Source organism: Eptatretus burgeri, chromosome 8, assembly GCF_056783735.1.
Source record: "Eptatretus burgeri isolate ZD-2024b chromosome 8, Ebu_testis_v1, whole genome shotgun sequence".
In the NCBI taxonomy this organism is placed as follows: Eukaryota; Metazoa; Chordata; class Myxini; order Myxiniformes; family Myxinidae; genus Eptatretus; species Eptatretus burgeri.
Genome location: NC_140968.1, coordinates 68997996 through 69025097, shown reverse-complemented (window position 1 = coordinate 69025097; position 27102 = coordinate 68997996). Strand labels below are relative to the sequence as shown.

The 27102-nt window shown below is 42.8% G+C and overlaps 1 protein-coding gene across 4 annotated transcripts in view; it reads right to left on the bottom strand.

Annotated features, from left to right (window-relative positions):
- LOC147021967 (high affinity cAMP-specific and IBMX-insensitive 3',5'-cyclic phosphodiesterase 8B-like) overlaps positions 1-27102 on the bottom strand; it is a 207075-nt gene that overhangs the window by 57728 nt on the left and 122245 nt on the right. For 3 of the 4 annotated variants that reach the window (XM_085892462.1, XM_085892460.1, XM_085892463.1), the window contains 5 exons: positions 25578-25736; positions 11198-11286; positions 8249-8303; positions 8011-8050; positions 7715-7792 (listed from right to left, as the gene is read on the bottom strand). In XM_085892462.1, coding sequence (XP_085748588.1) covers positions 7715-7792; positions 8011-8050; positions 8249-8303; positions 11198-11286; positions 25578-25736 — 421 coding nt within the window. The remainder of the gene's footprint in view (positions 1-7714; positions 7793-8010; positions 8051-8248; positions 8304-11197; positions 11287-25577; positions 25737-27102) is intronic. The other variant, XM_085892461.1, reaches the window with a different exon arrangement.

Here is a 27102-nt window from a genome sequence, read left to right as displayed (position 1 = left end):
TTTGCCCCATTCCCGTCATCCGGTGAGCTGCCCTGCAGAGGGCAGTTGCACAGGAAGTACTCCCACGGAGTGGGTTTTCAGATTTTTTTGTGCTTTTCTTATGTTTTGTGGAATGAAGGGTTTTTGCAGTGGCCGGAGTGCAAATCCTGCCACCAACCTCCTAATAAATAGTAACCCAACTGCAGGAAGACGTCTGCAGATACAGTTGGGCACTAGATATGGATGGCCGTTGGCCCACAAGTTGCTCCTCTGCCCTTTGTGGGGTGTCACCAAGACTGATCAATCCGATGTCTGAACTATACTCTCGTACTGAGAGTGATGTGAAATGTGGTGATACCATCTCTGATTTATTTCCAGTTGTCACTGGAGTTCGTCAGGGGTGTGTACTGCCCCTCACACTTTTCAGCTCTTGTATGGACTGGATTATGGGGAGGATGTCAGAGAGATCAAGCTGCTGTGCATCGTTTGGGATGTCAAGATCTCTGACCTTGATTTCACAGATGATGCAGTCATGTTTGCAGAGACTTGATATATTATTTTGGGGGCCCTCGAGGTGCTGAATGAGGAGTTGGAGCCCTTGAGATTATGGGTTTCCTGGGTCAAAACTAAGATCCAGGCTTTCAATGCCATCTTGGATGCTGCTATCTTGTCTGTATCTATTTGTGGTGAGGATGTTGAGGTCAAGGAGATTCACTTGCTTTGGCAGTGATACTCATGTCTCTGCCGGTTGTGAGCCTGAGGTCAATAGACGTCTGGGTTGGGCCTGGGGAGTCATGGATTCACTGGATCATGGGGTTTGGTGCTGCTGGTACCTGTGTAGGACGACAAAAATCCGAGTCTTCAGGTCCTTGGTGCTTCCAGTTTTGCTCTATGGATGAAAGACTTGGACTTTGACCAGGGATCTGTGACGGCGACTAAATTCCTTTGGCACCAGGTCTCTTCAGAGAATCCTTGGCTATCGCTGGTCGGACTTTGTGTCCAACGAGCGGTTGCTGAGAGACTCAAATGAGATTTGTTACCTGCATAGCCCCCCGTGAGCGTCAGCTGCGGCTGCATGGACATGTGGCTAGTTTTCCTGATGCTGATCCTGCTCACCAGATTCTCTCAGCAAGGGAGTCTCGTGAGTGGAGGATGCGAATGGGCCAACCACGTGCCTCATGGTTGCAGCAGTTGATCAGCATCTCAAGGAGATGGGGATGGGCCAGGCATCTGCCTGAGGGATGGCCAGACGGAGGCCCCTGGAGTACCAGAGGAAAGTGGGCGCAGCGACACGCTGCTCCGGTGCATGCTCCCATACCTGACCTGACCTTATTTTGGAGAGGAAATGAAAGGATTCTGTTGAGAGCCACACATTAATAATGTCTCAGATTGATGGCTTTGATCAATTACCTGGAGAGGAGAAGCAGCATGTCCAAGGTAGAATGACCTGGTCTGAATCCAAATTGGTGATCCGAGATGAGGTCGTTGGAGAAACGGAAGGATTTCCTATCAACGGTGATGATGGATTCCATGACCTTGTTGATGAATGGAATTATGCTATGCCTGGTGTTGCCTTAATGGTTAGAGTGGTGGGCTTGGGATCCTATGATCCTGAGTTCAAACTAGCTTGGGCTTCTATGATCCCGAGTTCAAAACAGCCACTCGGATGTTGAATTAATACCAGGTGGGGTTGACTCCACCTGTCATCCTTCCGAGGTTGGCAAAATGAGAGCCAGCAAGCTGGTATACTGTGTCGGAGTGGCGACCCACCCGGGATTGTGTCCAATAGCCAAGGAGTCTGCTTTGGCAGCACCAACGCTCTGCACAGAGTTTGGTCCCAATGGATGGATGGATGGAGGGAATTATGCCAATTGGTCTGTAGTTAAGGGGATCAGTTTTTGCACCTTTTTAAACTCCACCACTAAAGTTGGACAGAAGTTATGTTTTCATCGCTGTCTGTCTGTCTGTCTGTGAACAGAGTTTCAAAAAGTAGTGGACGGATTCAGACAAATTTGGTGGGCAAGTTGGGTGTGTGACCAGGATGAAATTATTCGATTTTGGTGAAGATCCAGATGTGGATTCAGATACTATAATTTTTAAAGTGATTCTTCACCATTGAGATATCGGACGAAAAATGATGTATAGCACAATATCTCAAAAGGTTGTGGGCGGATTCGGATGAAGCTTGGTGGATAGGTTGGGTGTATGACAAGGAAGAATTGATTCGATTTTGGTTAAAATCTGGATCCAAGACTTTTTTTTACATAACTCTTCACCATTGAGTTACGGGGATAAAAACTATATGGAGCACGATATCTCAAAAAGTTATGGGTGGATTCAGACGAAACTTGGTGGAAAGGTTAGGTATATGACAAGAATAAAGTGATTCGATTTGGCTGAACATATGAATCCAGATCCGGATATGAGAATTTTTAAATTTTATAAGTGATTCTTCACCAATGAGAAACAGGGCCAAAAAGGATATACAGCATTATATCTCAAAAAGTTGCGGATGGTTTATGACAAAACTTAGTGGATGAGTTGGTTCGATGACAAGAACAAGAAGATTAGATTTTGGTTTCGATCAGAGGATCCGGTCTATCAGTGGGATACAAAACGTAAACTACTCAGCCTGGTTGAGGTATGCGCTCTTACGAGTGCCGTTCTAGGTTATATAAAGCAGTGAGGTTGAGCAATTTACAAGCAGATGGAAGATGACCTAAGGTTAAATGATAGGGTGAAAAGAGCAGAAAGGAGATGTGCAAGAGCAGCAGAGCAGGTTTTTTTGACATGTGAGCTGATGCCATCCCGTCCAGTTGCAGAAAGAGTCAAGGGTTGCCAGAAACTTCTCCACATTCTTCCATCTGCTTGGAAACCAATCAACAGAAACGTCTCCAGATGCAAAATACACAGAATTCAAGAGCTATTGGACATGATTGGGGCATGGGGAATGGCCAGACAGAGGCCCCTGGAGTACTCGCGGAAAGTGGACGCAGTGATGCGCTGCTTCGGCGAATGCTCCCATACCTGACCTGACCTGATGGGTACAGAGAGGGAAGGGTTAGGAACACAAGATTTGGAAGCAAACAGAATTAAGGCATGCTGCCTTCTCATGAGTGGAGTTGGCTGTGGTCCTATTTGAAGAGAGGGAATGGATTGAGAGGGAGCATAGTCCGGAGAAAGATTCAGTGTACCATGGGCAAGAAGAAGTGTGGGATAATTGAGGATGAGATGGGATGGATCTCTGCTCGAGAGAGCACGTTTCTGTGAAAGAATTCCCAAGCTGAGTTGATATCAAGGGCAGTAGATATTGGACACCAGTCCTGAAGTGAGATAGCTGCTTACAGTCTATGCCGATCTGCCAGACTCGCCAGTGCTGAGGCAGCTATCTGAAAATAGCCAGAGAGATATTGACTCTCACAAGCATATGACCAGGTGAACCAATTGGAGCAGAGGAGACATTTGCACAGAAGTTTGTCTTCACCAAATCCAGCATGGAGGTTTTGCCAATGGGAAAAATCTGGGTTGGAAGGTTCACAGATCGAGTCACAGAAGTGGAGTCACAGAAGTTCTTTGCTGAAATGATACGGCTGGTGAGAGAGAGGTACCAACACCCAGCCAATTTGCATGGTGACAATTGAAACCACCACTTATGAGGAAGAGTTGGGATGAGTGATTAAAAGTTTGTCCATGGTGTCTGAGAAATATAGATGGAGTCACCACTGATTTGAAGACAGTATACACACAGACAAATAAGAGGTGGGAGCAGAGAGGAAGTCACAGTGAAAGGTATTCCTGAGGGTTGGGAGGTTGCGTACATAGGCAGTGAGAAATTCAGTACATGGGCAGTGAGAAATTGAGTTATTGATGTGAAGTGCAACTTCGCCGCCGGGGCGGAGTTCAGGCCTATCAAATCGGAGGAGACAATAATCAGGTAAAGACACTAACGAGTCAGGATTCTGTTAAACATATGATGCCCAGTTTATCAGCAGTGGCCTGGATTGAGAGATCTGTCAGGTTGTAGCAGAGACCTCAGGTGTTTGAGGTCCACACAGTTAGGGACAGGAAAGGAAGCATTAGGAGGGTATAGGATTGAGGGGGGCTTTTCAGTGGAGGGTGAGGGGGTGCTCTGAGGTGCTGGGGTGAGAGGGAAGGTTTGTGTGGGTGGGGTGAAGGGAAGCTTTGAGGGGGTGGGGTGAGGGGAAGCATGGGTAGGGTGAGGAAGGACTCAAAAAGAGAGGACATGCAGTTGTGAAGGAGTGGGGTGAGGGGGGGGGTGGAAAGAGGGGACATGAGGTGGAGGGATGCTGATTCCAAATTCTCAAATTGGACAAAAGGAAATAAAGATCATAGAATGGGTGGTAAGTTATATTTGTCATTTATCCCTTACATTCTTTTACATCCCTTACAAGGAATATTATAATTCCCTTCCAAGGAGCTTCAATCCAGGAAGAAGCCATTCGGCCCATCAAGCCTGAAAAATGGTTGTTTGTCCATGCATATCATTTAAATTCTGAGCGTCAAACAAGGAAGCAGCACATACCATTTTTAAAGTCTTTGGTTTGACTTAGCTGGAGTTCAAACCAGTGACCTCCCAGATTCAGAGTAGACGCTCTCACCATTCCACTACTCTGAGTCTGATCATCTTTGTTACGAAGAAAGTAACTCAACAATAGTCCGTTTCATTTATATGCACAATAGCCTTCAGAGTTTCAACAGCAATGATGTCATGAGGTCAGATGGTGGAAGGCAGAGAGGGTGGGAGGGAAAGAGGGTGTGCGGGGTGGGGGGGGGATGTTTGCTGGTATTTCCATACTTCAAGGAAGCATTTTCGTTTGCAATGAATTTAATCAATTACAAGTGTGCCAAATTCAAATATTTTGTTTAGTTATATTTTTCTCTGAAAAAACAGCCTTGTGCAATTCAATCGCAATCTTCTTATTCTCTTGTGCAGGTTTTTACAGCAGCCCGTTTGTTTTGAGACAACCTTTAAATTATGCGCAGCACAGGAGTGACACAAACTCAGTGAGTGTGCCTTTGAGCCAAATGTTTCTTCGAACGAACGAGTTAATTTTGTGCATCCAAACGTTTTCAAATCCTCGTTCGTTAAGTGTGAGAAAACTCTTTTGAACTTTCGTTCAGGAAAATACAAACGTTGGTTTGGAGTAGACAAATAAACATCAGACATTCACAAACCTGCGTGAACTTAAACTCGGGCAGACTCAATTTGGCCGAAATGCAAACTTTTATTTTTGTGTTCATACAACGCCCAAGAGAAATCATGCAATAATGTTAACAAAAACAAAAAATGCTGTTTTTTGGGGGTTTTTTGAAAAGTCATTTCAGCAGGAATGGTAATCTTACTATAATTCACCGTCTGTCTGTCTGTTTGTTCCCAGGTACCGCAAAAATGGCTGAACCGATCGCAACCATTTTTTGGGTGTGTAATCCTAGGACCCCTTGGAGTAAAATAGGCATAAATATAATAACATGACCCCATTGACGGCTCCCGTAGGGAGCGGGTGCTTCTCGTGTATATAATTTTGAAAGAGCTCATGTTGAAAAAGTTGCAAAAATCTCCCCAAATTAATAAAAACATGAAAAACAAAACAAAAAACGTTTCTTTTAGTTTACATATTTGACAACAATTGCATTAGTGAGGGAAATTGTAATTTGTGTTCAACATGCAGACTGTCCGGGACTGAACAGGTACATCAAAAACTCCCTCCTTCAGAAACTCATCGCTGTATGAATTATAATCCCTCCTCCCATCCCTACTACTCTATGCTCCAGTTTCATATGCTGCATAGCTTTGGCACTCAGCACTGCACTCGCCTGATTGTTTCATAGATGAAAAGGTGAGGGTGGGAAGGATGGGAAAAAGGGGGTGGGGTGGGGGGGTGGAAGAAGGGTTGTGGTGGAGGGGAGTTGCTGCTGGATTTTTTTTTTTCTTAAGCACAGTAAAATTACCATTTAAAGGAGCCAATAACTCCAAATGCTTCCAAGCTCAAAATAATCTCACAAATGGTCCTTATCAACTGTTGTGCAGTTTATGACCACATTTATCACATTTAATTATGATATTTGGCCAACATAGTCATGATTTTCTTTAAAAAAATTAAAATGCAGAATTCCATTGACTGACCACACCAGCCCACAAATGATGAGCTAACGTGGAATCTAGAAGGTCTGGGTAGATCACCGATGCACTGTAACCATTTTAATGACATCTACCTCAATAAAACACAGTGTTTATTTGTCTGTTTGTGTATTTGTTTGTTTGTCCCCCTTCATAAGGAAGAGTTGAGTATGGTTTTGAAAGTCAATCTTTTAGCACAACTGTGTTCACTACGGTCTATTTTCCAGGATAAAAAAAGGAACTCGATTTTTTTTTTCATAAAACTATATCTCTTCTATTGGAATTGTCGACAGTGACTTGCAAACCGAGCCTCAATGGCGGTGTACGGAAGTGTTTTAAAAAATAATAATAATAAATACAAGGCACAGGGAGGTGAAATTCGCTGCACGTGATGTGCAACGTGCGCGGCGTAAAACGAGTGTCCATTTACGCCTATAGGATGTCCAATAAATGAAGAAGATGTAAGTGCACCTGACGCTTGGCCAAAGCTTCAGACTTTCACGAGGCTGTACCGTCAAAATGAAACGCCCCAGAAGATAAAGAAAATAGGGTCACATTTGCACATGCAGTGTTTTAAAATAATACTTTTTGCTACAAAACATCATATCTTCCAGTCTCCTTGAATATTTTGATTAAAATAATTCCAATCCATCATTTTCATGGGCCTTTATACTTTGTTATTGATGCAGCATACATAGGTAGTTTGAACCTGGTGTAATGGGTGTGTGCCGTCAGATTTATCAGCAGTTTGTGGAAAGGAAATCTTGATGCAGGAAAAGAACAAATCTGCCCAACGAGCCAGTACCATAGCTCTACCCTGACACAATATGTACCTTAGGAGTTGTGTGGTGGGGGTATAAAGGTGAAAGCAGAGAAATGCTATGAGTGTTTTTGTAATCATTGTGAAAGGATAATGAATTAGTTTTTTTCTTTTCTTTTATTGCAAAAGCACAAGAATGGATGGGGTTAAAGAATGATGCAATGGTGTGGGGGCAAGGACTTATAAAAGAACAAAAATTGTGAAAAAAAGAGTAGGATAATTAACGAGTCTTTCCAGAGAGCAGTGCATGTGTGAATGTTGGATTATGAACATTTTCGAACATTTAGGATGGATAATAGAAAATTTTGAAGACTTAATGCACTAGTCTTTCAAGTCTTAGTGGTCTCACTGACATATTTCCAGAGCAGAACAACTGGTATCAAGAATGTAACAATTTTCCAAAAAATATGGATTTTTGTAGCACAACACAAAAACAACATTCAACACAAAAACTGCTCATCGATGGTGGATGGTGGTGGTATGTGCAACTTGAATAGTAATCTTTTCTTTTGAACCTGATAACTCCTTCCATCTGAAAGCATGGCACAAAATAATTCAAATTATCTTGGCTTTAAACTTCGGGGCCTGCATATTGCAAATGTAAAAGACCACCGCTGATGGAGGAAGTGAGTTATCGCAACTGTAACGGAGGTTTCATATCGGTCATGAAAAATATCCCACAGCTCCACACAAAATGAATTACAAAACAAACCACACAATCCGAAGCAAGTGTCGAGAGGAATGAATGACACTTGGATAGTCACGAGGCATCTTACCGTCACTGCCCCGCGACGTCATAGAACGAATATCCAGTGAGCCTTTTCTTCTGTCCTTGTGTCTATGTTGATAACCGTCTGAAAATGGGGGAAGACAGAGTTCAGAGTTCATTTGGGAAGAGTTCATATTTTCAAATCCTGCCTTGTCAACACAATAACTGCCTGGTACCGATCCCAAACTTTACTGGAACACTTTCAAAGACAACTTTACACCCAAACAACTGCAACAGCCCCAAACCACCACTCATCCAATGAAACAGCAAAATAACAACCCGCAACCATGATGATATCCATACCCGGAGGTTGTCCATCATCTTCCTCCTTAAGTTTATCAGTCTGATTGGAAGGAGAATACGATAATGAGCACAAGGCAAGATGTGACAGGCGAGTACAAGTTAAGAGCCTTGGACAATGGTATGACTGTTTATTTCAATCATTTATCTTTTAGTTTATAGGACTATTTTGAAAATTAAACACCACAAACAACTACTACAATAAAACACTATCTGAGATTATCACAAAAAAAAAACTCACCTGTTTATTGTTTTGAAAACTGGCTCTCTTGAGAGAAATGTACTGACGAACATTCCTGGAAAAGATAAGCAATGGGCAGAACTTTAGCACTTTTGAGAGATGCGGCAATTTAACTGATATCATTTTCAAAACCTTGCATATTCTGAAGAAATTCCAATGTCGATACTTTACAAATGATAATACAGTTGAATAAATAACTTCTATAATTAAAATATATTTCGATTTCAAATGTGTCTCAATTTTTTGCCACAGTGTGTGTTGTGCGCACGCACGCACGCACGCACGCACGCACGCACGCACGCACGCACGCACGCACGCACGCACGCACGCACACACACACACACACACACACACACACACACACACACACGTAGACAGTTTACACATACAGTGCCAACAGACCCCTTTCAACATTTTCACCTCTTGTTGCCTTATCGCCTGGAATTAAGTTGTATTCAATCAGACTTTTCCCACCTTTATTTACACTTCGTAACCCACAACTTCCAAGTGAAAAACAAATTCTAAAAATTTCAGAAAATTAATTAAGAATACAAAACTAGAATATCTTGCTTTTAGAGGACAGAGAGGGAGATCGATATCGAGATAGAGATAGAGATAGAGAAATTAGGGTGCAACAAAGACGTTCCTCGAAGAGGATCCATCATCAAAAACTTCATGAGAATGAATTTATTCCAGCATCCGATCCAGAACATGGGGTGGTTGTCGAGTCTGTGTTTGATTCCAGCATCACAATGAGCATGTAGCCAAAGTTTGCTCAAGTGGGTTAATCTGAAAATAATCCCAAATAATGGTGGGTGTCTAGTTTGGGTTTGATTCCAGCATCACTATAAGCACATGGATGGGCATCTCGTCTAGGGTTTCATTCCAGTTCATAGTCGTTCCGGCATGGTATCCGTTTCATGTTTTTGCAGTTCAAATATTTTGCAGTTCAATGAGGTATTGAAGAAATATATCATGATCGATGCCATTTTGCTTTTATGAGCAGGAGGAGTTTGGGGGGGAGGAGGACAGAGAGTTGGGGTTTGGAAGATTAGTTGGGGAGCACAGCTGGGACAAGTTGGGAGGGAGGGTGAGGCTTTTAGGGCGTTGAGGAGTTGTGGTTGGGGGGCGGGGGGGTGGAAGGGGTTTGAAGGCTTGGAGTGGAGAGGTGATTGAGCCTTAGCATTAGGATTTGTAGATTGAGGACTTGAGGTTTGGGAGGCGGAGGTTGAGGACTCGAGCTTTGGGAGGCTGAGGTTGAGGACTCGAGGTTTGGGAGGTGGAGGCTGAGGACTCGAGGTTTGGGAGGCGGAGGTTGAGGACTCGAGGTTTGGGAGGCGGAGGTTGAGGACTCGAGGTTTGGGAGGCTGAGGTTGAGGACTCGAGGTTTGGGAAGCGGAGGTTGAGGACTCGAGGTTTGGGAGGCGGAGGTTGAGGACTCGAGGTTTGGGAGGCGGAGGTTGAGGACTCATTGTTTGGGAGGCGGAGGTTGAGGACTTGGGGTTTTGGAGGGGAAGGTTGAGGATTTGGGGTTTGGAGGAGGAGGTTGAAGACTTGGGGTTTTGGAGGCGGGGGTTGAGGACTCGGGGTTTGGGAGGCAGGGGTTGAGGGCTCAGGGTTTGGGAGGCAGAGTTTGAGGTTGATGACTTTGGGTTTTGGAAGCGGGGGTTGAGGACTTCAGGTTTTGGAAGAGGGGATTAAGGTCTTGGGGTTTGGGAGGCAGGGGTTGAGGACTCGGGGTTTGGGAGGTGGAGGTTGAGGTTGAGGACTTTGGGTTTTGGAAGTGGGGATTGAGGACTTTGGGTTTTGGAAGTGGGGGTTGAGGACTTTGGGTTTTGGAAGCGGGGGTTGAGGACTTTGGGTTTTGGTAGCGAGGGTTGAGGACTTTGGGTTATGGAAGCGGGGGTTGAGGACTTTGGGTTTTGGAAGCGGGGGGTGAGGACTTTGGGTTTTGGAAGCGGGGTTGAGGACTTTGGGTTTTGGAGGCGAATGTTGAGGATTTGGGGTTTGGGAGGCAGAGGTTAAGGACTTGGGGTTTAGGAGGCGGGGGTTGAGGACTTGGGGTTTGGGAGGCGTTGGTTGAGGACTTGGGGTTTTGGAGGCAGGGGTTGAGGACTTGAGGTTTTGGAAGCATAGGATGAGGACTTGGGGTTTTGGAGGGGAGGTTGAGGACTTGGGGTTTGGGAGGCAGAGTTTTAGGCTTTGGGGTTTTGAAGGTGGGGGTTGAGGACTTGGGGGTTTTGGAGGAAAGGGTTGAGGACTTGGGGTTTTGGAAGCGGAGATTGAGGACTTGGGGTTTTGGAAGCGGAGATTGAGGACTTGGGGTTTTGGAAGCAGATGTTGAAAACTTGGGGTTTTGGAGGCGAAGGTTGAGGATTTGGGGTTTTGGAGGCGGAAGTTGAAGACTTGGGGTTTTGGAGGCGGGGGTTGAGGACTTGGGGTTTTGGAGGTGGGGGTTGAGGACTCGGGGTTTTGGAGGCGGTGGTTGAGGACTCGGGGTTTGGGAGGGAGGGATTGAGGTCTCGGGGTTTGGGAGGCGGGGTTTGGGAGGCGGGGATTGAGGACTCGGGGTTTGGGAGGTGGAGGTTGAGGTTGAGGACTTTGGGTTTTGGAAGCGGGGATTGAGGACTTTGGGTTTTGGAAGCAGGGGTTGAGGACTTTGGGTTTTGGAAGCGGGTGTTGAGGTCTTTGGGTTTTGGAAGCGGGGGTTGAGGACTTTGGGTTTTGGAAGCAGGGGTTGAGGACTTGGGTTTTTGGAGGCGGGGGTTGAGGACTTGGGGTTTTGGAGGCGGGGGTTGAGGACTTGGGGTTTTGGAGGCAGGGGTTGAGGACTTGGGGTTCGTGGGGGTGGGGGGAATTCGGGACTTGAAGTCACATCTTACATTGTGCAGATGTTCTGTGGGTCCCTGCTAATATACTGTACATATTCACATATGGCTGGCAGCTCACCTTCCAGTGGCTGTAACAGGTGCAATTCGGACCTGCTGAGGCACCCAGTCCCCAGCCTTGCGGTGGCCAAACAAAATACCGTGCCACTCCTGCAAAGAAATGGAAAAAGTCCTGTTAACTAATGATGTCTATCATTTATCCCCAAAACAAAAAAATTACACAACTGCATTACAAATTTACGTACGATAATATGTATGAATGCCTTGTATGCATTGGTAAAAGGTGCTATATCAATACAATTATTGTCATCATCATACTATAATGGAGTGATCGCGTATGTTGTATGTATGTATAAACATATATATATATATATATTATATATATATATATATATATATATATATATATATATATATATATATATATATATATATATATATATATATATATATATATATACACACACACACACACACACACACACACACACACACACACACACACACACACACACACACACACACACACACACACACACACACACACACACACACACACACACACACACATATATATGCCGTAAAACTCCAGGGATTGCACTTTTTTTTTATAAACTAAAGTGGTACTGTACATGACGTTTTTGGGAAACTTAAGCTTTAATTCAATCGTAAAGATATCGGTGCACACAAAATAATATAATTTGAAACGAATTAAAAAACTAATTAAATAATGCAACTTTTACTAATTAAATAATGAAACTATCACAGAATATGGTTATATGAACTGAAAGATAACTGTTTGAGAGAAGGGCACTTCAGCTAGTTATTGTGAACATCTCCATGAATCGATCCATTTTATAATATGTACATAGTGGGTATATATGTAAAATACAAACTAAAACTAGAAAGCATCTGAAAATGCAAAGTCTGTCTTCTTGTGCTTTGTATTCGGACTTCTTCTTGTTCCATATGCTTGCTAAACATGACGAAAAAAGCGAACAAAAAAACAACGACAATTTTTGGCGACCTTGACCTTTTCATGTCAAAAGAAATCGGCTTCAATGACCCAATATGCAAACACTTTTCAAATTTCAAGTCAATCAAATAGAAATTGACAATTTTGTGACCTTGACCTTTGACTTTTTGACTTCAACGCAATCAGCTTCTTGCATTTCATTGGTGAACCTTCCAGTGACCCACTATGCAAATCCTGTTTAAATTTCAAGTCAATCGGATGAAAATTGACGATTTTATGCGACCTTGACCTTTTGATCTGAAAGACAATCAGCTTCGAGGTTTTGCTTGGTGAACTAATTCAGTGACCCAATATGCAAATTCTTAAAATTTTAGGTCTCCATGTTCTCCTAATAAAGCTTTGTTCCAAATGGTAGGTAAAAAAGTTATGGCCCGGATAGACACACAGAAGTGATTGCAAAAACCAGTCTCCCCCCGTGTGGGGGACAGGCTAATAAACAAAAATTAGAACCAGATTAATGGATGTAGAAAACAGAGAAACACGTGTTATGCAAAAGTCACCTGGTACCAAGTGCTTATTCCTAAATTACATGTCGAATCTCAGAAAGAGAGGACATGGAAAATGTTTGCTACTGCACATCTGAGAACCTAAAATAGCAATAAAATACAACACCATCTTAAAATAAGCATCCTATCATAGTTCATTGACAATAAACTTAGGTTTATTAAGGGGGGGGGGAAGGAACAAAAATTCACACAAACGACTTATGAAACACATACAGATCAACACAAACTGGTGACCGTTGCGCCAAAGATGATGCTTCTTGAAAAATAATTTAAAATCAAAATTCATCTCAAAGGTTATTTTTATGAGTTTATTGTGAATGTGGCAAACACAAAGCCACATACAAAATTTCAAACCTTACCACTTCCAAGTTATTTCCAAACAAATTTAACCCGCCGATGAAACCAGGAAGACGTACACTAAAACAATCAGCATTACACTAAAACATTAACTGGTGAGACCGTCATTATTTAGTTATTAAGGTCAACGAGATAAAGGAAATGATTTTGGGGTTTTGCCGGGTAGCAGATGGCCACGACCCCTTTGATTATTCATGATCATTGTATAGTACAAGTTTCTGAGCACAAGTATTCGGGCACGGTGATCGATGACAAATTGAAATGGAACAAGATTGGCTGGTAAAGCAAACCAAAGATTGTAGTTTTTAAGGAATTGAAAGTTTCATGTCGATAATAGCATTTTGGTTCTTTTCTATCAGGTTCCTGAATTCAAAATATTCTTACTTTCAATTTGATTTGGTACCATGCATTTGTGAAGTGTCAAAAGAGAATGTTAAGAAATTGGAAAGATCCAGGAAGATTATCCAGCATGTAATACAGTACCGACAAACAAACCTTATCATTGTATGAGAAACGTGCTGTGTTGAATGTTCACAGGACAACGTGGGACCCATCTCATCCACTTCATGTTTGTTTTAATCGTTCAGGCATTCACCTTCGTGCTCCTCTTATCATTGGTACCAAATTCAACTCATATCTTTAATGCTAATGTGAAAAGGGTGTGGTGTACCATTTTGAATTGCCATTGGATGAGAAATTTCCATGTGTCACGTGGACAATAAAAAAAATGAATAAATGAATGAATTATGTGGAATCAGAAAGAACATCCAGCTAAGAAGTGATTCAACACACGACTGAACCAGCAGTGGTGGTATCCTGGGACGTACAAACTGTCATGACAGTGAACTTTGTGCAAACGGCTACAAAACATCACAGAGACACGAAGGAAACTGAAGCCGCATGAGAAAAAAAACCCACTGAAAGGAACAAATGGTGGAAGACCTCTTTCACCACAAAAATCCTGCTAGAATGGATGCAAAACCAAAGCAAATCAAAGGGAATCCGAACAACTGTTAAAAACATGCACCTCCCTCCACTTTACAGTCCAAAACTAACACCTTCATACTTCCATCATTTTTAGCTTTCAGAGGATGGATTTGTTGACATTTTGAAAATGACACTGCCAAAGATGATGCTTTTCATAAAAAGAAACAAGAAGCGAATACTTCGATATCGCGCGGCTGGGGCAGTAAAAGTCGAGGTTAAGAATAATGAAACAATTTTGCAGTTATAAAATTTAAATGTAGACACGGTGAATTAGCATGCATGATGGGAAGAGTTGTGATGTTGGACAAATTTATATTTACAGCCCTCAGATCAAAGGGACGTACGCGGCCATAAGTGTGACAGAAGACACAGGACAGAAGACACAGGACAGAATAGCCAATTATATAACAGTGCGATGTCGCCGCGCTGTAATAACCACTTCTGTCACCAAAAAAGAGGAAGAAATCACCTTCACAGGACGTTTTAAAAACACTTCTGGTGAAAAACAATGAAGAAAGAGAGTTACAACGCTGCGCGTCAACAACTAACGGAACAGGAAGATTATCACTTCCTGCTTAGAAAATCAACTCCCGGCATCGCACAGAAAATGATTCAGCAAAAAAACGTCACTCTTCCGCATTAACCCCGCCCACAATTCACCCGGCAATCTCCGCCCACAATTCACCCGGCAATCTCCGCCCACAATTCACCCGGCAATCTCCGCCCACAATTCACCCGGCAATCTCCGCCCACAATTCACCCGGCAATCTCCGCCCACAATCTCCGCCCACAATCCACCCGGCAATCTCCGCCCACAATTCACCCGGCAATCTCCGCCCACAATCCACCCGGCAATCTCCGCCCACAATCCACCCGGCAATCTCCGCCCACAATTCACCCGGCAATCTCCGCCCACAATCCACCCGGCAATCTCCGCCCACAATTCACCCGGCAATCTCCGCCCACATCACACCCAACAATAAGTGTGACAGAAGACACAGGACAGAATAGCCAATTATATAACAGCGCGATGTCGCTGCGCTGTAATTATGCCTTTTCTAATCAGGACAACACAAAGGCCTTCCTTCATTTGTTAATGCAAATGCACAGACACTATGTGGTGACCATTGTGCATACTCCATGAAACCATATACGATGCACACCTTCACAAAACAGTTTGAAGAGGAGTAAAAATAAATAAATAAAATCCAGACGAATAAAACAAGTTCCTTTAAGGTTGTTATGTTTGTTTGTTATGGTATCTTCGGGTATGGCAGGATAGCCTAAAGGTTTGCACACTCACCTCTGAGCTCTCTAGCCTGGGTTTGAATCTTGACCCAGCGAAAAATTGCCATCCTTGCATTTCACATACAGGGTGAGGAATCAATGTGTGTGCCATCCCTTGGATTGCCGATGATCTGGCTATCCCCTCTGCCAGCACTACTTGGTGGATGTTAAATATCCCACAGTGTCCTTCACAAAATGTAGGTGAGCTATGGTCAGCACCTTGGACAAATCCCAAATTCCTGCTCAAACCAGGCTCTATTCCATATACAGGAGGCACTGCATCAGCGGGACTGCAGCACCCCTGCAAGAACTGATGCAAATCTGTGCTATATGCTGCATACCAATGCATGATAGCAAATTCATCCCTTCTCCCCACATGAAAACCTCCACCCCCCCCCCAAACCCAACCCTTACCCCAAGTAAAAATATTATTGAAACTTTCTTTTATATAATTATTGAATCGGTTTGTTCTTGTTACGTAAGCAACTCATCGACTTTGTTTCATCCAAATCAGTCCATAACTTTTTGTAATATCATGCGATATATGTATAAATATCGATTTTGGCACCCAACTCTCAATCGTGAAGAATCACTGAAAAAAGGAAAAAAATATTCTCGTATTGGATCCGGAGCTTCACCAAAATCGAATCAATTATTCGTCCAGGAGAGTCCAATGAACTTGAAGGACACCTGACATGTCCACCAAGTTTCGTCCGAATCCGTTCATAACTTTTTGAGATATCGTGCTGTATATAGTTTTTGGTCCGATCTCTCAATGGTGAAGAATCATTATAAAAAATTCTAGTAGCTGGATGTGTAAATGGATCTTCACCAAAATCTTATCATCTCGTCCTTGTCACACACCCAACCTGTCCGGCAAATTTCGTCCGAATCCGTTCACAACTTTTTAAGATATCTTGACAAACATACAGACAAACAGACAGGGATGACATAACCTCCGCTCACCTTTGGTGGCAGAGGTAACAAGACCTTTCATTCATTAAAATATACTTTAACAGCCTCAGATGTGCTCCTTTATGAATCTAAGGCATTGCAAAAATAACAAGAAAAAGAGCAATTAGAGATGGAAGATCCTTGCCAGGATTTGTTTTGTGTGGTGTTCCTGTAGTTTTGTGTCGTGTATTTTGTGTGTACTGGTGTGTTACGTAATTAAGTAGAAGGGCGCTCAGTGGAGTGCATACCTCCACCATGCAATGCCTGATCCACGAGAACATATCGGGCCCAATACATTATATAAATACCGTGCCATATATAATTTTTGGCCCCATCTCTCAATGGTGAAGAATCACTTAAAAAAAGAATGAGATCTGGATCCGGATTCAGATCTTCAAGAAAATTGAATCAATTCTTTCTTGTTACACACCCAACATGTACAAGAAGTTTCGTCCGAATCCGTCCACAACTTTTTGCGATATCGTGTGATTTATTGTTTTTGGCCCGATCTCTCAATGGTGAAGAATCACTTCAAAAATTCTCGGAGTCGGATCTATCGAAAGTCTAGAAAAGGATCTTCACCAAAATCAAATCAGTTCTTCCTTGTCACACACCCAACGTGTCCACAAAATTTCATCCGAATCCATCCTAAACTTTTTGAGATATCCTTCACACAGACAGACAAACAAACAGACAGAAAGGGGTGAAAACAATCTCCTTCACCTTCGGTGGTGGAGGTAATAATGGACATTATTAGAACTGCCACTTTATAACTGCTGGCAGTGATGACAGGGTGCCAAGACGCCCCGCATTGATCAGACACTTGACCCTGACCGATGACGTTCATTATTCGATTAAATTCACAATGGGATTAAAATAAATTCAATTCAAATGAAATGGAAGACCAAATAGAGATATTTGGTCATTGGAGACATCAGAAGGAACCTGAACAAGCAAAAAAGCAAAGATGAAGTCATCAAGAGGAACCTGGATAGGATTAAAGTTTCAGCTGCTACTCCTCTACCCCCAAACCTATCCTGGCGCAGCCAAGTGAGCCTTATTTTAAAAACAAACAAACAAACAAACAAAAAAAATCAAAAATAACCTAGATCAAAAAAAAATAATAATTCTGACTGCCAGACCATGCATCCGATCAGGTTGAAATTTAAAACATGCATTCCTCATCACTAGTAGATCAAAATTGTAAAGTTTCATGTCTATTGATGAAGTGGGTCAAGAGAAAGATTTTTAAAAAGATTTTTGATCAATCCGATATGGCTGCCAGACCATGTGACCTATCAATTGATCATGACTACCTTGGTATCCCTAAGGCTTGGGGAACGTGTGTGAAGTTTCCCCTCGATCTGTACAGCCATTCTTGAGAAGGTTTTTTGAAGGTTTTAGGGTTAATTCAATATGGCTGCCAAACCATGTGACCTATGATGTCATTAGTGTGAAGGTTTTGTTCCTCATGGATAGGCGGTCATACCTGTAAAGTTTCTCTTCGATCTGTTCAGCCATTTCAGAGAAGATATTTGAAGTTTTTTTTTTTTTTTTTTAAACAATCTGGCTGCCGAACCACATGACCAATGACGTCATCAATTTTCTGTGGACCAAATTATCCTGAGATGACCCTCAAAATTTTTCATTCTGATCAGATACAGCGTTCTGTGTGTGCAATCATGATGTCATAACGAAGGCACCGATGACATCATCAAAAAAAAATCACATTCCCCGTGAGGAGTACTTCCATGTGCCAAGTTTCAATTTTTACCTTGGTGCGGTTTTCTTTGGAGAGGTCCAAAGTTTTTCCATTTTTCCAACATGGCTGCCACACCACGTGACCTATGACGTCATAATTATCATTAAAACATTCTATATGAGCAGTCACACCAAAGGTGAAAATTTTGTCTCAATCCGACAAGCGGTTGTAGAGAAAAACACGAAAGTTCTGTGCGGACAAATAGTGGGGCAGATAACAGCAATTTTTGAGAGGAATCGTGCAAATGATGATACAAGCATCAAATTTGGTACATTTGTTCTCCAGGGGATTCTAATCAAATCTGCCTGATTGGCCATTTGAAAATCCAAACTTTGAAAGAAAAGAAAAAATCAAACTTCAAAAAAGCCAAGATCACGAATCAATGTTGGATGCTGGCTGAGATTGGTGGATGTTTCAGAAACATCATCAAAGACGTTCCAAGTCTGCCATGCAGTTTTCTTCCCTTTACCGCGGAAGGCAGACATGACGTCACATCCAGTGAACGCATGGAAGTATGGGATCCCTCTAGCTTTCTCAGGCCCTATTGCAGAAACTACCTCATGGACTGGAATCCATCGCACCTTGGCTCCTTGGCCAAAGGCAATCCACATGTTCTCAAGACCGAGTTCCTGTAAGGATGGCAGTACTGATATTGCTATGACTAGTACGTCCGTGTCATTAGCCTTAATGATAATGGACTTGCTACCATCCGTCGTTGCATCCCTGGCGTGTACAAATATTCGTGTGTCAGCTTCTTCATGACAACATGGAGACACAGCATCCAGTGACTTCCTTGTGTTGCTAATGGCATCTTCTCCTTTTGTGACAATGACTGTGCTTGTCGTCTGTGCTTCACACATCTTTTCCACAAGGAAGTGAAACAGCTCAGTCTTGTTGCTGTCATCTCAAAGAAAGCTTCTCCAGTTACTTGGGGTCTTACTGGTTCCTGTCACTCTTCTTCTGATTCATTGCCCCCTTTCCGACCTTGCCTCGGACTTCAGACTTGACTTATTGTACACATCAAACACTACGTCCACCCTCTCGTACCTGGCACTATAGGATTCCACCTTTGGGATGATGTCTTCTTTAGCATAGTCATCAAATATCTTTGAAGTGCGTGGAGGTAGGGCAATGATAAGTGCTGAGCCATCAATGATGACTGCATCTCCCCCTTGGTTCTCTGTCTGGGATGTTCACTTGCACTTCAAGAATTTCAGCCAGCTGTGACTTCAAATTTTTTTGAAGTTTTTATTTTTTTTCAAATTTTTCAAAATTTGGATTTTCAAATGGCCAATCGGGCAGATTTGATCAGAAAGTCCTGCAGAACAGAAATGCAAAATTTGATGCTTGTATCATAATTTGCACAATTTTTCTACTATCGACTACACTAAAACAAACAAACCCAAATGCAATACCCTCTTCTTCAGCAAGGGTAATAATGGTAAGAGCATAATATTAATGTTAATACAAAACAATAATAACACTAATAATATGCCCCCTAACCAAGGGGTTTTTCCTCCTTAAACAAATGCTGTGCAAAGGTAAATAGCTTATCGTGGCATTTTTCCATGGCTGCTTCAAAAACAAAAGCATCAACGCCATCTTCAGTACCATTTTACGTTATCGTGCCGTTTTTCCAAGTTTAGCGGGTTTTTTCCCCCAAGGTTCCTATAAGAAAATGAATAATAATAATGATAATGGCAAAATAATAAAAATATTAATGATAATAATACAGTATTAACACGCCACCATTGGTATGACACGTGAGGAAAAAGCAAGACATTAAGAATTTCATCTTCGGAGGACATTTTTGGTGTTCAAAATAGCGTGTCGGCAATAACGATAATAGCACAATAAAATAATCAATGTTACTGCAGTCGAGATAAAATAAAGATTGTAAAAGTCGTAGAAATCAATTAATTAATTCCGGAATTTACCACCTTTGACGCAGTGTGCATATCTCCGATTGCAGGAAGAGGACCGATTGTTCATTCCATCTATGATCTTCTTCTTCTTTCGGCTGCTCCCGTTAGGGGTCGCCACAGCGGATCATCCGTTATGATCCGCATAATGATTTGGCATAGGTTTTGCACCGGATGCCCTTCCTGACGCAACCCTGGTCGCCTCTTACGACACAGGGATATGGGACACCTATTCTAATCGGGGTGTACACCGGGTCCAGTACACTGGTACTCACTTCGCCGACCTCGGAAGGATGACAGGCTGAGTCAACCTCCTGATGTGTATTAATTCAAGCGGCCAACGGGGCTTGAACTAAGGACCTTTTGGATCCCAAGCCGCTACCCTAACCATTATGCCAACACCAGGCTATCATTCCATCTATGATGAAAAATAAAAATCCTCTGCACCTCATGCGTCACATGGACCTGCATCAGAAGATTGTCTCCAAAACTACCATCGGATAAAATTGGAAATCAATTCCACGGTCCCATATCCAATAGTGACAGCTTACATGACGAAGTCTCCATTGAGGAGATTCATTGCCCCCTTTTCGACCTTGCCTCAGACTTCAGACTTGACTTCATAAATCTCCATAAATCTTACATGAAGTCTCCATTGAGGAGGAAGATAAACCCAAGACTTTAGGGACCTCAGGGCAAACTCGAACAATGCTTCGGATTTTGAGCTTCTGTTTATACCGTATTCATGACAGATGAGCACCGAAGAGAAGCAACAATGTCCAGATATATTGAACCAAAAACCATAATATTGTACCAAAGTGCTTGTTCCAAACAAAACATTGCACCAAACCAAAAACTGTAGCAAAGTGCTATCAAATAAGGGATGCAGGGAGGAATGAGTGGTAAGGGAGAAATGTGTAGAAGAGGACGCATGTGCAGAAGCAAACTCCTAGAAAGGAAAAACTGGAAATTTGGAAGTATATGGGCTTCAGGGATAGTGGTGGACAGCTGTCTTGAAGACCTTGAGGGAAGGATGAGATTGAAGAGAATGTGGAAGTTGGTTACACTGGAGGGAGGAAAGGAACGAATGAGTGGAGGTGAGCAGTGAACCATTGTTTCTGGATTTTTGGAGATTCACCAAAGGGGGTTGATGGTGGACCACATGCACCCTGCAAAAAACAGCAGAGGACAAAGCAGAGCAAAGGGTGCAAGACCAGAAAGGAGATGGTAGAAGACAGCGACCACGAACCTGTCTGCGATGGCGAAGTGACAGGTCCATAGACCCAGCTTCATCACAGGAGAGTCCAATGAACTTGAAGGCCTTCGTTTCCACAGCATCAAGCTGAGCAAGGTGTGACACAGAAGCACCAGCCCAGAGGGGAGAGCAGGACACCAGCAAGCTATGGATGAAGGCCTTGTTGGTGGATAATTGTTCATATGTGCCAAGGAAGGACTTCGTATGAAGGAGGATGCACAGTTGGTGATTGGCTTTTGAAGCGAAGTCAGAAATGTGTTTTGCCCAGGAAAGATTATGGCTGATAGTGAAACTAAGGAGTTTGAGTGACTGAACTTCCTCAAGAGGCTTGTTGAGAAAGTAGATATAACCTTTTCCTCAAGAGGATTGTTTGCCATGCGCTCCTTTCGGAGAGAGATAGTGAGAGTGAGCTTTGTCAGGATTGATAGACATATTCCAATTGTTTCAACAGCTTGTGATTTTGTCACGGTATGTGGAGAGGGAAGAGGCTGCTGCCTCCCTCTCTTAAAGGTGAATTCTTCAGCATTGAGATAAAAGAGATTTTCCGGAGAGTCATGGAGATCGTGATGAAGATTAAGAATAGGACTGGGCCAAGAAACCTTGGGGCACTCCAGCCTTGACAGGGAGAGGAGATAAAATGATTCGATGAATGCCACATGTTGGCTACGAGAGTCGAGGAAGTCAGAAAGCCATGTGTGGAGTTGGCCTTGGATGCTGTAGGCAGATAGTTTAGCGAGCAAGGTGGGGTGCCAGGGTATCGAAAGCTCATGATATATCTGGAGAGATGGCCCTAACCTCATGTCTAACATTGAGGGCCGCCATCCACTGTTGGGAGAGTGGAGGCAGCATGTCCAAGGTAGAGTGACTTGGTCTGTGATCTGAGATTGAGCCACTGGAGAAAAGGAAAGATTTCCTATCAACTACGATGATGGATTCCATGACCTTTCTGATGATTGGAATGAAATAGAAGACCAAGAAGGAACCTGAAGAAGTAAAGAGCAAAGACGGAGTCATCAGGAGGAACCTGGATAGGATTTGGGTTTCAGCGGCTACTCCACAACCCTCAAACCTATGCAGACACAGCCATTCACTTCGCATTACAGAAAAAATTCTGCAACAATTCACTTCGACTGAGACAGATAGATAACAAAAGAGAGAAATAGAAAAAAAATGAAAAATGAGAAAGAAGTATGAAAAGAACAAAGAACAAACATGTCAGGAATAACCCGAATAGAGCTGCAGTTAAGGGGATCCGTTTTTGCACTTTTTTATGTAATGCAGTGATATTGTCTGACTTCCAATCATATGGAAGATGACCGAGGGCAGATCATAGGGTCAAAAGAGCAAAAAGAGGATGTGCAAGAGCAGCAGAGCAGGTTTTTAGCACAGATGAGCTGATGTGGTCTGGTCCAGCTGCAGAATCAGAGTCGATCGAGGCAAAAATGCTGCAATTAGTACTACAAGTATATGAGAACTATACTCTCATGTACTATAGTGGGTAACAGGTGCTACTACAGTAGTCAGCAAAGAATTATTGTATTACAGGAAAGGAATGCTATATTTGCCTGAGGAGGGTTGAAAGAAAATTCTCCCCCTTCTCAGGTGCAAAAGACACAGAGTCCAGGAGCATTTGAGTGTGACTGGATAGGGTGGGTACAGACAGCAAGTGGTTGTGGCCACAATATTTTGGAAACAAACACCAAATTGAGGCATTCGGCATGCGAGCGGAGTCTGCTGTCATGCCATTTGAAGAGAGGGAACGGATGGAGAGAGCGCATACTCCGGAGATAGACTTAACGTGCTACCAGGTCTTAGAGGAGGGAGGCAAGTTTGAAAGTTCAATCTTGAGGTTGGAGAGATGGTTTCTGGCTCTCCTGAGAGTAGACACACTTGTTGCTGGCTTTGTGGAATGATCTGAGATTGCCTTTGGCTGGGTGTGCTTTCCAGGAAGTGAAACCAAGTTGTTTCAGAGCAACTGCCTCACCACAAGCTTCAGTGTACTATGAGTGGAAAGAAGGGTAGGATAACTGAAGATGAGATAGGATGAATCTGTGCATGAGAGAGCAGGTTTCTGTGATATAATTGCCAGGCTGGGTTAATATCAGTGGCAGTAGATATAGCAGACCAGTCCTGAAGTGAGATGGCTGCTTACAGTAACTGCCAATCTGCCTGAGTGAAATGCCAGACTCACCAGACTGAAGCATTTCTCTGAGAATAGCCAGAGAGATGTTGATTCTCACAAGCATATGACCATATGAACCAATTGGAGCAGAGGAAAAGCAGGAAACATTTGCAGAGAAGTTTGTCACCAAGTCCAGAAGGGAGGATTTGCCATTGTGAGAAATATGAGTTTGGGTTGGTCCTCCGGAGTCACAGAAGTCCTTTTCTGAAGTTCCATGGCTGGTGAAAGATGTACCAACAGACACCAAGTCAATTTGCATGGTGACAATTGACATCACCACGTATGAGGAGGAAAGAGTTGGGATGAGTAATTAAAAGTTGGTTGATGTTGTCTCAGAGAGAGATACAGATGCAATGGTTGCTGTTTGGAGGATGGCAAAACACACAGACAAAAAGAGGTGCGAGCGGAGAGGAAGTGGCATCTCAAGGTACTCCTGGGGATTGGGACATGTAATATCAATACAAAGACAGTGAGAAATTGAGTTACTGATGCAAAATGCAACTCTGCCGCAATGGCGAGGTTTAGGCATATCAAATTGGAGGTGACAATATCCAGGGAGAGACACAAAGGAGTCAGGGACATCCTGTGGGAGGAAGCATTCTGTTAAACAGATGAATGTCCGGTTTATCAGAAGTGGACTGGATTGCGAGATCTGTCAAATTGGAGCAGAGTCCTCGGACGTTTGAGGTCCGCATATTTATGCGGGGGTGTGGGTGAAGTGGAAGCTTCGGGAGGGTGGGGTAAGAGGGAGATGCAGAAAGAGGGGACACAAAGTGGAGGGATGCTGAAAAGGGGAACACAAAGAAAAGTTGTGGTTGGAAGGATGCGGGCTTGTAAGAGATGTGGGGGAGGGGACTTACATGGAGGGGTTTGACATCATAAAAGGACATGAAGGGGAGTTGATTGTCATGAGCAGACAACCTTTGCAATCTGGACTTCTCAAGATTCTCAAACTGGACATACAGAGATAGGGATCATGGGATGGGTGGAAATAATTTTGGTTGAAGGCACAGAGAACAGTAGTGCTGTCAGTGTGGGAGGAGGATTGATGGACCAAGCACTTTAGTGAAAGACAGGGCTGTAAAAATATGCCTTGTGATGATGAAGAGGAGGAAGAATAGATCGTGATAAATAACACGTGGGCTACTCAATATGGAGAATTAAGGAAAGTGTAGCACTTTAAAACATTTTAAAAACGTATTAAAGGAAGAAGGAAAAAATGTTTCCTTCAATAAAGATATTGAAAAAAGGAAGATAAATATAATTACCAGAAGTACAGGAAGTACAAGTGGAAGTAAATTCAAGCAGAATGGAATTGTGTTTTGAAGTGGATTTTTTTATAGATTTTTTTTGAAGTGATGAGGGGGAATAGGATAACGTTGAAAAGGCAGAAAGGACAAAAACATGAGGGGGGGGGGAACAATTGGAATGAGAAACACATCAAAACAACGAGGATGTGCTCACCGGCTATCCGAGGAGTAGGCCTTGAACACGAAAAATAATTCAATAATATAGCACAACAAGGTATGAGTTAACATGGAAAATTGGATGAAGACTCAAACAGCAACACAGGGACGAAAATACAACAGAAAAACACAACGGTTTGGAAAACTTAGCTTTGATTTAGGTGGAAGGAGCTGTTGCAGGAGCAACCTACACATGGAGCAACTCTGAATGAATTGTAAATATTTGTTCAAGAACAAGTTATAAAATGCTGTGCATGGAATTAGTGCGACAGCTTTACTTACAGTAATTAACTCGTACAACAAAATTCAAAATAGTTCAACCTTTTCCTCAAAATTACCCGATCTCAACATTAATACGAAGAAGGTTGTTGACAACTGGTCACCACGGGTAAAAGTGATTCTTTTAAGGGGTTATATATATATTACTGAGAGTGAGGGAAAGTGAAAGATGGTTTGGGGAAAATGGGAGCAGATTGAAAATAAAAAGGGAAGAGGGAGGATTTGGAGAAAAAGCAGAAAAATTTGGGAGAAGGAAAGAAAGGGAATGTACATAAAGGGAATATGGTGGCAAAAATTCCACCATGCAGCATAAAAATATAGATACGAGTCAACAATGTCACTGTCTTCATTACTTCCAAGTGTAACCCCAACATTAACCATCTTGTATGTGTGTAACATTTGGGTGACAAGCAAATGTGTGAGGCCAAATGTCCCATGAGCCCCATGCCTTGCCATGCTGGATACAGCTGTTGATCTTCTCCAGGTCATCTTGTGCCGTCTCAGCTCGAGAACTACCCGGGACCAGGCTGTCGAGATCAGCTGCACTCCGACCTAACAACTCACTCCGTGAAAAACCTGAGAGTCGTTCTAGTGCTGGGTTCACATACTGGGTGGGACAAAATGGAAAAAGAAAAAAACAACAAAAAAAAACAGGCAAAGAGAAAGAGGGAGTAAGGTGAAAGACAAGGCAGACAGTCCTAAAGTAGTAACATATTAAGAAGTCAAATAAAAAAACAATGTTCAATAATAGCAGCAAACAGCTGTTTACAAAAACAGTTTGTTTACCACCTCGACAATGTCAGTTTTGAAATCGATTCGAATTTAATAACTCTGACTATTATGCTAATTCCACACCATTTATTTATGAAGTCTATTTTCCACATTGCAATGCTGTACAAAAGCCAATCACGTATGAATTCCATCATTTGATGTGCAAAATATGCGTGTCATATATATATATATATATATATATATATATATATATATATATATATATATATATATATATATATATATATATATATATATATACATATATCTTCTTCTTCTTTCAGCTGCTCCCGTTAGGGGTCGCCACAGCGGATCATCCGTACGATCCGCATAGTGATTTGGCACATGTTTTACACCGGATGACCTTCCTGACGCAACCCTGGTCGCCTCTTACGACACAGGGATATGGTACACCTATTTTAACCGGGGTATACACCGGCCCAGTACACTGGTACTCACTTCGCCGACCTCGGAAGGATGACAGGCTGAGTCAACCCCCTGGTGTATTAATTCAGTGGCCCAACGGGGCTTGAACTCAGGACCTTTTGGATCCCAAGCCGCTGCCCTAACCACTGCGCCAACACCAGGATTTTGTGTTTTATATATATATATATATATATATATATATATATATATATATATATATATATATATATATATATATATATATATATATATATATATGACATCCTGTGTCAGGAGTCAGGGACATCTTGTGGGAGGAAGCATTCTGTTAACCAGATGAATGTCCGGTTTATCAGAAGTGGGCTGGATTGCGAGATCTGTCAAATTGGAGCAGAGGCCTCGGATTTTTGAGGTCCGCATATTTATGCGGGGGTGTGGGTGAGGTGGAAGCTTCGGGAGGATGGGGTGAGAGGGAGGTGCAGAAAGAGGGGACACAAAGTGGAGGGATGCTGAAAAGGGGAACACAAAGAAGAGTTGTGGTTGTAAGGATGCGGGCTTGTAGGAGATGTGGGGGAAGATACTGACATGGAGGGGTTTGGTACACCCATATATGACAGGTATTTCCATTTCCATTTCCTGGCATTGGCTTAGCGGTTAGGGTGGTGGCTTGGGATCCTAGGGTCCTGAGTTCATGCCCCGTTCACCGCTGAATTAATATCAGGGGTTGACTCAGCCTGTCATCCTTACGAGGTCGGTGAAATGAGTACCAGTGTAGCAGCCAAAAAGGCTACAGACGA